The sequence below is a fragment of the Phalacrocorax aristotelis genome, chromosome 5, assembly GCF_949628215.1.
Source record: "Phalacrocorax aristotelis chromosome 5, bGulAri2.1, whole genome shotgun sequence".
In the NCBI taxonomy this organism is placed as follows: domain Eukaryota; kingdom Metazoa; phylum Chordata; class Aves; order Suliformes; family Phalacrocoracidae; genus Phalacrocorax; species Phalacrocorax aristotelis.
The window spans coordinates 8,324,909-8,342,231 of record NC_134280.1 but is presented as its reverse complement, the minus strand read 5'-3'; the positions used below and the strand labels follow the sequence as shown (position 1 = coordinate 8,342,231).

Here is a 17,323-nt window from a genome sequence, read left to right as displayed (position 1 = left end):
ACAGTTTTGCCATTTTTAGAATGAATTATTTCACTTTAGAAATGTTGAAACATTATATGTAAAAATCAAAATTGTGTTTAAAAATCATTCAAGTGAAAGAGATTTAAACCACTGAGTGAAACAAATTGAGAATATAGTACTTAGGCAATTGAGGCACTTCTACATATGTTAAAATACCATTTCAGCATAACTCGCATTAGTTACGTTAATTTCTATATTCTAAATCTTTACTTTTCCAGGTCTTTTCTGCTGTATTTCAGGGATTAGGTTCATCACTTGAACCTTTGATCTACCATTCCTGCACACACTTGTACTTTTCTGCTGTGATCTTTATCTCTTGTCGTTCTGACTTTCCGTATGCCTGAATGATATAAATATATTTTGTTTTCCCTGTTTCCTGGTTTAGCTTAGTTTCTGTTGCATCACATTTTCTGTCCTTCAGAGACCCTGTGTGTGTTGGACGTAGTTACACATATCCCTCTGAACAATTAGTACTACATACCTTACATCTGAATACAGGAAAAAGAGAGGAAACAAAGCACTTTGAGAGGATCACATGCGATGTAGTGCTCCTTACATATATAATTTGACAAACTGCAGTAATGTTATGTTGCAGTTTTTCAGTAGCTTTCACCTATTTACCATTCCCGTGTACTCAAGTACCTGGCCAGAAGCTGTATATTTGATAAGAATTTTGCTTTAAGGCCTGCCAAGAATTAAGAGGGCTTTTATTACTGAATGATTCATCAATGCAGAAGTTGTTTTGGTCCTGCTAGAGTATTTTGTATGATGCAGAGATAATTGCCACTGTTCTAAAATAATTTCATTGAGAACAGTTGACATAAAACACTGCACAGAAACTGATCTGTCAGCTTTGTTGTTTGGTGAATCATAATGTGTTGTATATTTTGACTTTCTTTTTGCTTGAAAGATCTCTGAAGATTAAAAGAAAAGTAAATTTGCTCTATTTGTACTTTCAAATACAAAGGTGGCATTTCATATGAGGGTTTAGAAGTTGCTGGTTTTTTTCTATTTCCCAATTTAATGGATACTTTAGAGAAAGTAGGAACATAAAAGAAATATGTAAATGTATTTTTGGGATAAATTCTTTTATCTTCTAAAGCTGAAAAATGGTTGGAGCTAAGTTCTTTCACCTTTTGGGGGCTAAATTCTTTCACATTTTAAAGCCAAAACCCTGGTGTGTTACTGAAGAGAATATATATGGGCTCAGAGCATGGGAAATGTTGAAGACTGGGAAATAGAGCCGTTTTCAGTAGTAACTTTTGCATCTACCTCCCATCTCTGTGACCCGTGAGGTTGTCTCTTCCTTAGCACGCACAAGCCCGGTGATACGATGCGCATGCGCAGTGATGAGGGTTCATGTCATTATAACATTGTGGCACATGATGTAGGAACATGTCATATGTAAGTCTTTTCTGAAAATTTTGTTTGTGGAGGGCTGAAGAATGGTCAGCAGCTTTGGAGCTATATAATCCAATTCATTTGCAGTGGAGCCAGTGGTCAGTATGACAGGTTTGGCAGGTTGCATTTTGGGAACATAACTTCTAGAATCTGTATGCTAGAATGTGTGTCCTCTTCTTCATACCAAGAGTTTTTCTGCCTTTCATGTACTATGGGCCCGTTTTTGAAAGGAGTTGCTTATAAAAGAAGTTATTTTCTTTTTTAAGGAATTGATAGGAGTTTAGAAAAGGAGCGAGCATAATTCTCTCACCCCAGATCCTTTTGTAATCCAATGCCAAAGTTTCTCTCAGTTGTAGACTGGTTGTTGCAGATGTTTGACTTCTATATTGTTTCTTCAAAAGTCTGTGACAAAATGTTTCATAAACAAAGAAATGGTCTGTCTGCAAGCATTTAGCAAATTAAACTGTCTTCAGTGCTTCTCCGGTAGGCTTAATTGACCCAAAAGTCAGAACCTGGAGACTAAATACAATTGTTTGAAGACAAAGTGCTATTCTGCTCTGATCTTCTTGGCACGTGGCCCTTGGCAGTTGCATTGATTTTGTAGTAATGGGTGAGAACATAAGAAAATAGATGAAGAAGCCTCTCTTCTTCTGCCTAAATTCTACTTCAGAGCCCTAGGAATGTGGGTGACCACAGTAGCATTTGCATAAGCTGAACTTGGATGTTAAAGCACAAATTCATTCTGTAAGAACAAAGAAACCCAAAATAAGCTCCAGGGTTGCTATTTGAATGTCTGATATATCCTTGAATTTTCTGATTGTAATGCCTTTTTGAATGCAATATGAACAGAAATGTTTGAAATTAAAATGTAACTTCAGTGTATAAATCATCCACAGTTGCAAACAAAAACAAAACACATCATCTTAATTATCGTAACCATGTATGTATACACACATCCTTATATATACACATATGTGTGTGTACCTGCACTAAGTTATTTTTTTGTTTTAGGTGTATGCTAAGAGTTTTGGATTCCTTTGGAACTGAACCAGAGTTTAACCACGCCCATTATGCCCAGTCTAAAGGCCACAAGACACCATGGGGGAAGTGGAACCTTAATCCACAGCAGTTTTATACCATGTTCCGTAAGTATTCCTGTGTTTGTAAATAATATCAAGCTTTAAAAAGGAATTCTGTCATTGAGTAGAATTTTTGTACTGTGAAACACAAAAATGGTTTAATAAAATGCAGCTGCCAAATGGGCAGAATTGTAAGTGTCAGTAAGTGTCTGTAGACTATGCAAAAGCTCTATTGTGCTTCCATCCAGGCATCAGAAAATAACAATATCAACTTAACAGGAAAAATGGTAGGGAACTGTATTCTCAGGGTACCTGTGGAAAGTGGTGTTTGTCTTTTCCTTCAAGTGTCAGTGAGTTTGTTTTTGTTAGCTTTGCATTCTCAAATCCTGTTATGGAGCAACAGGTTTTTGAGGAACTTGCTGGCTTGCATTTTTTTAAACTGCATTCTTGCATTTCATCATGTTAAACTGAAGTTTTTAACGATGTTCTCATATTTCTGCTTTTTTCCCCTCAACAAATGAGCAGCACAATTCCTTCACTATTCATTTGCATTCAAGATTAATAAGCAAATAAATTTTTGTCTGTTTTTTGTGTGTCTCAAAATTTTCACCTAGCTTGTTTTCATGTTGTGAGCATTCATCCTGAGGTGAACTGATTCATGTTTTTTTGCCAGCAGTGTACAAAGCCATCAGAAAAACAAGTAGTAGATTTTAGCATTGCTGTAGATCTTTGAAGCACTGTTAAATAGGTGTTTTTTTTAAAAAAAAAACAACAACCGAACAAAAAAACCTGTATAAATGGGTCACATTAAATGATTACAGTGACCTGCTCCAGCCCTAGTCTTTGACTTGATGGCACAAGGTTCTAGAATCAAAGGATCTTTCTCTTTTGCATGTTGTAGTGGCGGTTCAAGTTTCTTATCTCTGAAAGGTGCAGGAAGAGTCACCACTGCCAGCTAGCTTGAGGGTGAGGCTTAGGAAAGGGAAGAGTGCATGCTGTTGTGTGCAGCAGCCGCTCAGCCCAAGTCTGTAAAGAAATACCTGCTGGTGACCAGCCTGACCTCCCAAGTTTGGTCCCTGTCTGAGACAGGGCACACACTGTTCTCTCTCATCAGACTTCATAGCCAAGTCTTCCAAACTTTTCTGCTTGTTATAGCAGAATTTTACATGCTGCTGACTGGTTCACATGCTTTTGATTTCAGTTGCCCTGTAAAATTGAGAGGCATATTTTGTCTGTCAGCATAGTGCCGTTGTTCTGTGCAAGTTTTTCCAGAGAAATAGAAGTGAAGGTTGTTCAAAAGATAAAAGACAGAAGACTGCATTCACAGTTGTTTTGAAGCAAGTAACAAAATGTGTGGAGGGGAAATGAGATCGGTCCAGGGTTTGTGTCTGGACAGTAGTAAGCAGCTCTTGTTCCATATCCACATGATATGCTAATATTTATTGGTTTATGACCTAAATGGAAATGGAGCCGAAAGCTCAATTGTGCTGTATTTAAGTAGTCCAGCTGTTGGGAAATCTGTGTGTGAGGTCCTGTTCAAGATAGCAGCACCAAGGGTGATGATGCACTTGAGGAAAACAGTTGCATGAATATTTGTGGTACAGCTGTGTGTGCGCGCTCCTCAGTCCAATTCCATGAAATACAGAAGAAAGTAAATATTCTCTATAGAGAAGATCTCTGTTGTGGCAGTATAGACCACGGTTACAGTCTCTTGTTCAGAGCAAATCACTTCATAATGAATTTTCAGAAGAGTATGAGTATGTTGGAATTTCAATAAATAACCTTTTCTAATTCTTGCTACTGGAAGTGACTGCTGGTTTTCCTTTGCAGTAAAAGTAGAAAAGAGATTGCAAGCAAACTCATTCTGAAGCCTGAGTGATCCCAGTGCTATATTTAAGAATTTTGCTGCTTTTTGTACTAGGTGCAGAAGAGTCAGTATTCTGCAATATTTAAACTTCATTTTTGTTTCCAGTTCTCTGCTGTAGAGATAGGACCATCTTTATGGGGCTGTGATTAAAAGTGCATGTTATGCATCAGTAAGATTTTATGACAGATTGGAACCCTGGACAGCTTCCCAAGATCCCCAGACTCTATTATGTTTTGAGAACTCTGATTAGACGGGCAGAAAATTATTACTGAGCAACAAGCAAGCCATATTCAAACCTGTGGCATATTTCCAAATGCTTGACTGTTCTCTGAGCTTTCCAGAAGCATGAGGGGGTTTTCCCCTTTTTATTTAAATTCTTTTATGCAAAGTAACAGAACCGGTACTTTTAAAACTGTATGATCTTGCTTAAAAATCCATCTGAGTGCTTCCTGTCAGTGATGTTTGAGGCACTGAATTCCACCACTTCTAAGTGCTGACTTTAACAAAGGTTTATTTTTCTTTTGAGCGTGTACTGCCTTGCCTCTCCTTTGAATGCGATCTCTCATCCAAAAATATGAAAGGATGGAAAAATGCCCCTTTTCAGGCATATTTGCAATGTGCCATTTGCTATACTAAATTCTAAAAAGTCCTTGGGTCTAAGCAAGTGCCTAGCTGTTGCTGAGGCATTTTTTGTGAAAAAGAATAATTGTCATTTGAAAGACTAAATGTAGTGGCAGAGGAAAGTGTAGACTGTGTGTGGTTCCTCTGTTCTACTGCATTATCCACTTGGATGATTTTCGGGAATGAAGGAGCAAAACCTCATCATTGCAACAGAAATTTTTTTAGAACTCTTGACCATAGGTTTAGCATTGTGTTTGTCTTTGGGGTTTTCTTTGTTTTGGGGTTTTTTAACTTTGCAAAGTGTGCTTAGTAAGAAGTTGACAGCTTGTGTGCCAGAATTTAAAAGGGAGTCTTACAGAGGAGATTTTAGTGTTTATTGCAGCCTCGTTCTATGTAAACTTGTGAAGCTGTGACACTGTAGAGAGGCACAGAAATCCCACAATGGAATAATTTTTATATGGCAGGAATGGGTTTTTACTTCAAGCCTTGAATGTTGGAGTCCATCCCTGGAATTAAACGCCCTGTCTACAAAAAAAAACCAAAAACAAACAAACCAAACAAACCACCCAACAAAAAAACACTACAACAGAAAAAACCCCTTAGTTTTAATGAGCCTGTAAGTCTGTGTCTTTATAGGAGGAGAACAGTGGCTAGTATTGCTGGATGTTGCTGCTGGAAAAAGACCAACAGAGGCTAAAATAATATAGAAAACTAAGAGTAAATTGCATATCCTTTCCATGCGCTTTTTTTGTCTGGGCGCTGGATTAACCACAATTTTGCCAACTTCAGTTTTCACCCGAGTGAATTAGGCAGTAAAATTTGTATTCTGATCTGAGTAGTGTGACTTTGTAGGCTAGTAATCAGCGTGGATACATAATATGCAGTGAGTTGGGTGGTTGGTGTTAGCTCTTCCAATATAGGAGGTGAACCCAAGAAATTTGTTCTAAACTAAATTTGTTCTAAACTAAAACTAAAATTGTTTTATGAAGTTGAGCAGCATATAGTTTTGTTAACAAGCATAAATCCAGGTCTTTTTCAAATTGTTTGTATTGTGTCTCTGATATTGTCATGCTGGATTTCTTCTGGTTCTCCTACTTCTAATAATAAAATAAAGCTCAGCACACAAAAAAATCATTATCGTTGTCCTTGGTCCAGCTACAGAATTTTTATTGCCAGAAACAAGCCAGAAAATAACTGCTTACTTCAGTAGAGATATGCAGCAGGACTTAAAATTAATGGGAACTATTCTTGATAATAAAGCAAGCAAAGGTATCTCTCAATATGAATGTGAAGGAACTGATCTGCTGAATAATATTCCTTATACCTACTTTTCTGACAACATTCGCGCTTGTGTAACATTAACTGATACTTTAACAGGTTTTAAATATGCTCCATTTCTTACAGCTCACACTCCAGATAACAGCTTCCTTGGATTTGTGGTAGAGCAGCATCTGAATGCCAGCGACATTAGACACATTAATGACATCAAAAGGCAGAATCAATCTCTCGTTTATGGCAAAGTAGACAATTTCTGGAAGGTGAGTTTTCTATACTCATATACTTGAGCAAGTTTATTTTGATCAATATAATAAAGCATAACTTAAATTTAAAAGTATCCTTCCTCTCTAAATCTATTAAGTTCTTTTTCTGAAAATAAACATTTAATTCTGAAGTCTTTCTGATGAGGAAACTTCTGTCTAGATTGACATGGATCCTTTGGTATTTATGTACACCTTTTTGATAGAGACTATAAAATCTTCTATCACAATAATTTTGGAAACTGCAGAAGCTGTTAAAAGTAATGGGAAATTGAAGGTGTCAGAGGCTTTGTGAACTTTAATCAGTCATAAGCAAATGTGCCTTTCAATTATTTCTTTTCTTATATCTACAGTCAAAAATGTGCTGCATTTTGAACTGGAAATTGTGTTTCATTAAAGACCCTAGCAGTGTTCCATCTCCTTTTATCTCCCAGTAATAATACCAGAGTTTTGTTTAAGTATTGCAATTACTGTGTTGTCTCCCATCTGCAGACGAGAGCTGCAGAATAACAATGCCAAGGTTCAGTCATATTTTCACCAAGTTAAAGTATTTCATGTTGTTAAGCTCACAGTGGTCTCTGCTTTTTGTCCACTCCTTTTCTGGAACTTCTTCCATGCTGCCACACCTAGGAGTGTCTCTCCCATGCAGTTTTCAAAGAAAAGTGATTTCTTGCTAATAACTGGATTTCTTCAAGTTGCCTCTAACTTTGTGTGCCCTCCTGCCTAAAAATACCTTATTTTAAGCCTCTTGTCAACTGAAAAAGGAACTGATCAGTACATGCTATGCCATACGTAGGACCAAACGATATGACAGTGTGAGAGAACCCCCTTCTCACATTTCTTTCCTTTTCATTGGCATGAGAATATCGGTCTTGCACAGTTTCCTAAACCACAGAAGCAACACATAGTCTGGTAACTCTGATTATACAGAATAAATTCTTGAAAAGTGATAGCTACAGGTAAATGGCCCATCTGTGACACAAAACAAAGCAAAAACTTCAGAAAAATGGGAGAATGCTGTCAGTAGTAGCAAAAAGGCAGAGCTGAATGCTTCTTGGCTAACATGCTGAGAAAAATATGTATATTAGCTGTGCATGTTCGATTGTGATCTGTCGGGTTTATATCTGGGTTTATTGCACTAAGCCATATAATCCGTGTCTTAAAAGGAAAGTTTGCTTTGCTTTGTAGTAAATACTGTGACAGTTATTCCCTTTGGCTCGTGATATAGAATAACTTAGTATGCCCCTGTCTGCAGTCTCTTCTGTCTGCAGAATGCTGGAGTAGAGCTGGGATCCTTTCGTTTGAGTCTCTTCTAGCTGAGGCTCTTGTACATTTAGTTCCTGATCTCATTATCAGTCTCTCAGGAACAGTTGCATGTAATAATGATCCATACTTCCTGACCTGATTTGTAGTGCATATCAGCAGAACAACCTGTTGAATACCAGTTGGATTTAAGGAACATGGAGGTTGCTTAGTCACCAGGGTTTTTTTTTTTTTTCACTGACGTTTATTCAGTCTGCGTGAATTCAGAAATATGTACTAATAGCTTATATGCCCAGAGGGGAGATTTGTGATTGCCTAGTCTGAAATTCTGTATAACACACAAGATATTAATGGGCTGATTAAAACAAAAACATGACTTTTTGGAAAAGGACATCCACTCTTGGTTTTTTATATAACACAGGACGGAAGCCCCACTATTTCCTCTGGTAAAATCCTCAAATAATTGCTTTCTCCCTTCAGACTTTTTGCATTATTTCTGGTACAGATTTCCAAATGGTAGTTTCGAGTCTTAGTAGCAGTTACAGACTTCGTCTGCTGGACTGACAATGTTTCTGTTCTGTTTCCCTGTAAGAATATATAGGTTGAGGTCCAAGTAATCCATAGTCATCTTCTGAAAAGCCTATCTATGCGGAACCACTGAGAGCGTTGTGCTTTCTAATCCTTAAGTGTTCTCATGTGTCTGTTTTTTCTAAACCTTTTCAAGATTATTCACATTCCTCTTGAAATGTGGATGTTAGCAAAGGGCATGTGGGGTGTACCAGCACCAAATCAGAAAGAAATACTATATGCGTTGTTAGGCATATCCCCTTGTCACCATTAGGAACTCTTGTTTAGATGACTTCTCAGCCAAGACCCTGGCATTATTTTTTTAGAACTACTGCTTTTCAAGTCACTGCTCTGTTTCTGTAAGTATTGCATGTCTTGTTTCTTCCAACATGTATGGCTTAAAACCTGGCCATATTAAAATGCTTACGGTAGTCTTGTAACATCTAGCATATTGAAACTGTAACTTGCAGACTGTAACTGCAGTCATGCCCATATGCACTGGTACATAAAGTGCAATCACTGCAGATAGGCTTTGAATCGGTGGCAGTGTGGGTTATCTTATCTAGAGTGATAAAATCCAATTCTTGTGATCAGCAGAAAGCCTGAACTAATCTTGTGTCTGCGTAATTTGCTTATTTCATGTTTCCTTCATTTTCCCTGTTCAGTGCTTCTTTCATCTGCCACCATGGCTTGTACAGAGCCAGACTAATCTGGCTAATTTATCCTGCTACTTTTCTTTATACTCAACATGGCCAATTAACAAAAAGTGTAATCTCCACAGAATACGCGTGTCACTGCTGGGTCTGATCAGTCGTCAGAAAAGCGCAGTGTGAAGGGGAGAGCGTTCCAGTCCCCAGCCTGCAGTGGTGTTGGGGAACAGTAGTTGCAAATAAATTGTTTAATTTTAAACCAGGCAGGTTGAAATGGAACTGAGGTATGCACAGGACATTTTTTCCCTGAGGATGGGACTTCACTAGCTAACTGCCATCATGGTTTGGTAGAGCCGTGGACATGGATCTGTCCTTTTCTGCATCTGGCTAGGCCTATTAAAAAGAGAAAAAAGATGCCAAATTATTTGTCGTTTCATCTTTGCTAGAAATCCCCATGTTCCCAGCTCTGCTGCATGGCTGGGCAGAGTTGGTGAGGCTAGCTGAGAACACCTGCTTAAACTGTGTACACTAACCAGATTATTGTAGCTAGAGAATTATGGATTGCTTAAAGAAAATGTTCTGTCTTCCCACATCATTCAATGGGGCTGAACTCTGGTTTGAACCTAACACGTAACAAGAGGAGGAATACCGTGATCGCTTTTGTATCCAGCAGAGCTGACGGGGGAAAAAAATGTCAACCCATGGCCTGAGACCAGTCACATTCATCCTATGTTACAGTGGTCAGGAAGGATGTAAGCTGCAGAGACTGTAAGAACATCTTGCTTACTTCCTTCTGATAACTAAATCAGTTGTAAGTGGGTTGAGGATTACAAATAGGAGGCTCCAAAGAATTTAGCTACATTTCTAAAGGTTATCCTTAGAGTCAAGCTATCAAGGCCAACATTTGCCAAGTTTTGGATGCATTTGTTGTAATCAAAGGTTTGGGTTTTTGTCTGGGATTTGTGGCAGTACTAAGGAGAGACCGATCTCTGCCTAAGTGAAAATGAAAGAATGAATAAAATGTGAGTGAAACCCATAATGCTCTCCATTATCAAAACTGGCTTTAAATACGGAACATTTAAATTAAAAGGGAATGTTTGAAGCCTTTCATGTCATCTTAGCTCCTGTTTTGGCCTAAGTCTTTTCTTTGTTCTTCCTGCAACCTCCTGTCATACTATTCCAATGCTTCTACCCTTAATCCTAGAAAGAAAAAAAAGAGTTAAGATTCATTTTACTCTATTTACATTTTCTTTTTTTGTGGGGTGCTGTGAGAGAAGTCAGAATTTTGCTTGTATCAGAAAAAAATCATCAATGCATAACATGTAATATGATGATTGCTTTTATAGATTGTATTATAGTGTATTGAAGTGGAGTTGCTGTAAAAATATTTATATATTTAAAGGCAAAATAATGTGTGAGTTTGTTCCTAATGCCACCTGGCAAGATGGGCACTCTTCTTAAATGTGTACTGTCTGCATAACAAGTTTTGAAGAACCAGAGATGGGAAATGGTTACATTTAGCTTGTTCTCAATGGGAAAGTACCAAACCAAGGCTGTTCTTACTAACAGCCTTTATAGTTCCATGTGACACACGTAATTTCCACGTTATATGCCCTGTTGCGTGGAGTGGGAGGACAAAAATGGGGAGAGGTTAGAGACAAAAAATTATACTTTTAGGAATAGTTCTGTTACATGCAGAGATCAGTGTCTCGCTGCTGGCAACATTGCCTTTCCCTTCCTTCTGATTGGTTTTTGTGCTTCATATTTAGCAAAATACTTTGGCTGAACATTTGATTTCTTAAGCTAAAAGAAACATAAGGAAATGGAGAAAAGATCCTTCTGGCCTTTCCTCTCCCACGTGGCCAGTGCACTCAAACTTGTCTCGTGGTGTTCTCATTTTGTCTTCCTCCAAATTTGCAGCACCAATGTGGGCTTATCTATCGATTGAAACTTACCCTATTTACTGTCACCAGGGACCAGAAGCACTGTCCTGCTTTATGCCACATAACAAATTGAAATGAGCCAGACGCTTTAGTTCAGCAACATTTCTGAAATTCTCCATTTGCTGCTGAAAGAAGTATGGATCAAAAAACCAAGTAAATCAAAGCAAATAAGCAGCTATAGGTTCAGTAAACACGTACACTTTTGAAGGCTTATTCTTCAACAGTTATTATGAAAATTAGTTTAATTTATTATGAAGAAAAACATTAACAAATATTTTTTCCATTAATATTTACCTTTCAGACAAGTGAGTGATCAGCTTCTCTTTTTGCAGAACTTTGTAGCTGCAAAATGAACTAGTGAGTTCTTACAATACTGATTAACACAATCATCTACTAGTATTTGATTATCACAAAATCAGCGCAGCCTTTTCTGCCTGTGGTCTCACTTCCTATTTTCTTCTGTACCCCTGCACTTTTCTGCTTCAGCACTTAAAGTGCACAAGCATGTCTCATTGTTAGTTCTGGAAATTTCCATTGAAAGAACAGGAAATTCGTGATTAGGTTTTAATGCGTATTACGTGACAGTGAAATTGTCAAATCTTTCAAAAACATCAGTTTAAAAAAAAAAAAAAAAGGAGAAAACTTTGTGGATGAAGAACTGCAAGAAATGGTGAATGAAATAGATAAAGATGAGGGTAGGGAACTGAATAAGCAGGATTTCTGGCAGATCTCGAAGAACCCAAGTCTTTACTGAGATGTTTTATTCATTCTTTGCGCACAGATTATATATGTGCAAATAAATTTTATATATATTTATATACACATACACGTAAGTATGTGTGCATGGTGGTGTGTATTTTATGCAGATGTATGTGGTAAGTGCCTAGCGAAGAGGCCATAAATTGACTTTCAGGGAAGAGCAAAAGCATGGCAAGGTTACATAATGCTTCATTTGCATATTCTCTCTCTTGCCAGCTTTTTTCAGCTCAGGAATTTTCTGAATCTGTCTATTGATCAACTGACTGTCTGTTGACAAACTTCTGAGATCTCAGTAAGAGCTGTCTTCCAAGCACTTCTCTGATCATGAACCTTGCAAACTTTCTGGTATCCACAACATTCTCTGTCACGGGGTCCCTCAAATCTCTGACCTGTTGCAGGAGGAGCCATTAACTTTGGGGTTTTTCTAAACCTGCCTCCTACTAGCTTTGTTTGGCTTCCTTTATATGGGGACATTATGAATAGTCAGTCACTGATCATCATCTTTATGCCAATTATGGTTTTGTAAACCTCTCTCATATTCTGCTAAGTTGTCTTTTCCAAGCTGAAGAATTGTTAATGAATTTGTTCTAGATTTCTGTATGTAACAATGGAAACTGTTCTGTAGCTGTGTCCTCCTTACTCCCCTCAGAACTGCGTCCAGTGTTCTTGGCTTCGTTTTGAGGGAAGGGGCCAACACTGCAACAGTGTTTGAGGAGGGAGAGAACTGTGTTTTTATAGAACAGTTCAATGATGATATCTTTATTTCTCTATTCCTTTCCATAGAATTCCCATCATTTACTTGATTGTTGGGCGGACTGATTGCTACTGAACATTGGACTGATTTTATTTTTTTCACGGACCGTAATCATATTTTATCAGAGCACAAAGTCTTTATTCCTGAGTGATGCTGGTTAGCTCAGGTCCATTATTCATATGTGAAGCTAGGACTGGTTTTTAACATGTGCATCGCTTCATTTATATTGAATTTATTGGTCATTCTATTAGTCCATAGTTACTTGGTCCCTTAGATTACTGAGGGAGCTTTTTCAAAAGCTTTACAACCCCAGGTGTTCAGTATTGTGACGTTTTTCTGCAACATTTTTAAGTTAGTTTCAGTCTTGCTACTCTGAGTAATATGTATTGGCTGCCCACTTTGTCACTTCTCTTTTGCACGATGGCCGTTCATTTGCAAGGGTGATTCCCGTCTATCCCAAAGAGACTTACTTCCCTTAAGAACTTCCAAAGAGTTTCTACATGCTGATTGAATTCTTTTGGGAACGCTACTAATTTGGTGAGAGAAGATTTCCTTTTACAGAAGGAATTGACTATTGTGATTTGGTTGGTTTTATACGGTTATATAGTTAACACTTCATTTAAGTTTCTACATTTCAGTAATTCTACGTTGTTCAGTGTAGAATTCACACTTGCTAGTCACGAATCACTGAATCCTCTCCAGATCCACCTATTTATTCAGTACTCTGCCTTCAAGTACTCCATGCCTAGCAATTTGAAAGTTTCATATCTGAGCTCCAAGACACATCATCTACTCTTTGTGATTTACCACTGTGTCTGTTTAACCCTCTTAATATTGTTGTATATTGAATTCTCAAGCATTTGTTCTGTCTTTTAGTTTCCCTAGCAGACAGGATTTTCATTGTGCAAGAATGTCTTGAAAAGTCTTTGAAAGTGTGAGATTGTCCAATTTAAAGTTTGTGCCTCAATCTCAGTTGTCATACGCTGTCTATACACACTGGATTTTGTCTTACCTTGGACTTGACACTTTTGCAAATAAGCACCCAGAAGTCAGGACCGCTAGACTTAACGGTATGCATTTATGACATGCACAAGGATCTCTCCCGGTACCTATTTTTCTGCATTCCATTTGTCCAAGCTTTATAATTCATTGTGTTCTGACTTTTTCGATGGAAGAATGTGAGACTGGGTATATGAGTTGTTTTACATACATTTTGCAGTTTGAACTTTCAACCCATAAACCAGTTTAGGACTCTGAATCAAGCTCTTCGGTAATGCCGTCGGCCTGTAATTCTGCATATGTGGTGCTTGGTTTCATTCAGTGCTGAATTCATTCAGAGCATTTCTGATGTTCTGTGAGGATACCTGAATCGTCTAAAATCACAAAATACTGTGATAACCTTGGACTGACAAACTGATGGTAATTGTTACTAGACGGTGGTTGTTAATTACCACCATCTACCACATCAAGAATTCTAACAGCAGAGTTTAGTTCTTAATGCATTGTGTTTCTACCATGTATTAAGCTTTTATGCTTAAATTTTTCACCCACCAAACTTAAAATTTCAGCTCTTCAAACTGCCTTCTTGTCAACATTGTCTTAGGGAAAGACTTATCAGACAGTTGTCATGTGATTTATTTGATGAGAAAAGCCTATCGTTTAATAGTAAGTGGGAATAATTGATGAACAATAATAACAGTTCTACAGTCAGTGATCAACAAAAAGTGTGCTTTCCTGAATGGCGTGTTCATCTTAGCTGCTGAAAAATTGCTTCGGAAAAGGTTTGTATGATTGTTACTCACCATTACTCTTCCATTTCAATTCTGAGGAGAAATAATTTCCTTTTTTAATGCGGTTATCTTCTGTGCTCGGAGGCTAGATCTGCAGTATGGAGAGCAGACACAGGTGAATAGGGAAGTGTGATCCAAACTCCACAGAGAATGTTGATTTTGTATTACTAGCCAGCAGCCCATGATCTTTTCTCTTTGAATTCATTTTGAAGAAAGTAAAAATCTGTAGTTTACTGTTAAACGATTTAAGATAAAAGAATATTTATATATGCACCCAAGCAAACAAATTCAGGAAGTGGATTAATACTTGAAGGAATGTTGATATTTTGCTTGCAAATCACTTGTCTTGATTTATTTACTTGTAGCCTTTCTATTTATAAATGCCATATTTATACTCTCTCACTTTCTATTTCAATGTTTTTAATGTTTAGAATTGAATCAAGTGCTCTGATTATTTTTGTGAAATGGCTTGTTGCAATATATACTTTTATGATCCAAAATAACACCTTTCTGCAAGGAATGTGGAAACTCGGGACTATTTAAATGCAAAAGGAGCCAAACGTTAGTGAGATTTGTGTAAGGTATAAGGTGCTGACGGTATTTTTATGGTACTTTATGGAAGATTATGAAAGCAGTACCTTTCGACTCAAAGTGAATAATGGAATAAAGGAGTGATTGTTTTGTGGGTTGGGCTTTCTGAGATTTTGGTTGGGCTTTTGGTTTTTTGCTTGTTTTCTTCAGAAAGAAAGACTTGGAAAAATTAAGAACAGTTGTATGATGTACAGGGAACAAAGGCAAGATGCTGCCCTCAGTTCCAGTTGTTCTTTTAAAATTTCATTTGATTAAAAGAAAGAGGGTTGCCCTTTGGGGGTTAAAAGATTTTTTCTAGTTTGTGTGTGGTTTTTTTCATGTTTTTACTCTTGTTGTTTGAAAACTAATTAACATTTTTACATATTGATCCCTTATGCCTACCTGTCTATAAGGTTTCCTTTGTGAGGAAAAATAATTTCTATAGACTCTATAGTGCAGTCTACAGCGGTTACCCGATCTTGTGGAGGTGGACACCCAGCAACACCATTTAAAAGTCTGTCATTTTTCTAAGTATTATGGATGGAAGAATTGATGCTGTTTGGGATATCTATGATTTTAGGCTCTGAATCAGGAAAGAAGTCAGTCATATGGCTAAGTAATGTTCCCAATTAAGGTTATGGTTAGTTAATTTAATGTTTTGTTCGCACTTGCAGAGACACTTAAAACATGCTGATTTTCATCACTGCTCTTGCTTTGTCTTCCTAAGTTGTATTGATTGGTTAGATATTAATTTTAAATATCATTTGTATGTCTGCTCAGTTAATTTGAATTTATTAGCAATGTTTATTACATGAATTTGTAACTTTGATGGTTTAAGTAAAAACCCTCCCTCTGCCCCCCAAAATACTACTGTGAATACAGAATGGAAACCTGTTCTTTTCATCCTGTCTTAGTGTACTCTTTTTTTTAATTTTAATCCTGTATGCCCTGTTTTGTAGTCATCAAGTGCTGGTATTTATATAGGGGACAGCATGTGGATATAGTAGGAAGATTCACTTTATCATTAACAAGATGATTTGAGGAATACTTTGGGCTAAATTCAAGGTCCATTGTATGTATCAAAGAGTGTTTCCAGCAGAATTTAAGCAACAAACTTTATAGATGCTTCTCAAAATCCTACTAGATTTTTATTGGCACCACACATAAACAGGAGACATGAAAATGTTAAGTTTCTTTTGGTCCATTTTACATTTATCTCTGAAAATGGGCTAATAAAGATAATAAAATGGCAGCACGGCCAGTTCAGGTCAAAGATTTATCTAGTCCAATATTCTGACTCCAAAATAGCCAAAACTCGATGGGTAAGGATGAATGTGAAATCAGGCATGTTTCACAGCCAGCAGATGCATGGACTTCTTGGGCCAAAAGTTGTGTTCTCTGTTCAATAATGATGTGTGGATTTTTCTTCCATAATTACTTTTTGAACTGATATAAAACATTCAGCAGTCCTGCAGCCAATAATATAGTTTCTCTGGAAACATTAGGAAGATTGTAAAGACTAAATAATTTAAATATCAAATATTTTATTTTCAAGCAGCTAAATATTCTCTAACAGGTTTGTAAAATTGTCATTGAAATCGTTAAAATAAGTAAGTGCAATTTTAGGTAATACTGGTTTTGTTCTTTCTAGCTGCTTGCTTCTCATATTTTTCTTGAGTTAAAGTGCATTCATGTCCTCAGTTTGTGTGATCTGAGCCAATATCAGAGGCAAGTGCGTTAGTGTTCTTACTCTAGGCAGATCATGTCAATAGCACCTGTGCTTCATTGCCTGCTCTTCCCATTCAGAACACTAAAGCCTAACTCCTAGGCTCCGTACTGAAAGCCAGGCAGGCAGGACTAAGGTGTGCCTCCAGCGACAGAACACCGCTGCATTCTGGAAACATGACCAGGCTAATCAATTTATATTTCTCTCGCACGTTTGCAAAGAAAAAGTTCTACAATGGACTTCCTCTTAACTAAGTGTATGAGCTTCTCAACGTTTTCTCATTATACTACTTTACTTTACAAATAATGGGAGGAACATCTCTTTCAAAGTAACTGAAATTTGAAATAAAAGGAAAAATAGAAAGCGGAGCAAGCGATTAGTTTTTTAAATAATTTGCGTTAATTAACAATAACAGCAACCACATCAAACAAGAAAGCACATTTGACTCCATTTGTTGCCTGTTTTATATAGTACTTAGCCCAGGACATTGTCTGACTGGTGCAGCCTTGGCATAGCTACCGGAACAGGGCAATTTAATAATGAGGCAGGCGATCTACGTCATCACAAACATTATCACCAGTAAAGCAAGCTAAAGCTAGGAGCCAGTTGTTATGTGACATTAAATACCCTATTTATTCGAATGTATACCAGCAATGAATTTAGCACGGAAGTTTTGAGATGTGATAGCATACATTCACCTAGGCCTGATACCTTATTGCTCCTCCAAGATTTGAAAAGACATGATTTTCACAAGTCTACTTGTCCTTTGAATGA

The 17,323-nt window shown here is 37.3% G+C and overlaps 1 protein-coding gene across 7 annotated transcripts in view; it reads left to right on the top strand.

Moving 5' to 3' along the window:
- MGAT5 (alpha-1,6-mannosylglycoprotein 6-beta-N-acetylglucosaminyltransferase) overlaps nucleotides 1–17,323 on the top strand; it is a 137,433-nt gene that overhangs the window by 92,697 nt on the left and 27,413 nt on the right. For all 7 annotated transcript variants that reach the window (XM_075092879.1, XM_075092881.1, XM_075092885.1 and 4 more), the window contains 2 exons: nucleotides 2,434–2,567; nucleotides 6,394–6,527. In XM_075092879.1, the coding sequence (XP_074948980.1) occupies nucleotides 2,434–2,567; nucleotides 6,394–6,527 (268 nt within the window). The remainder of the gene's footprint in view (nucleotides 1–2,433; nucleotides 2,568–6,393; nucleotides 6,528–17,323) is intronic.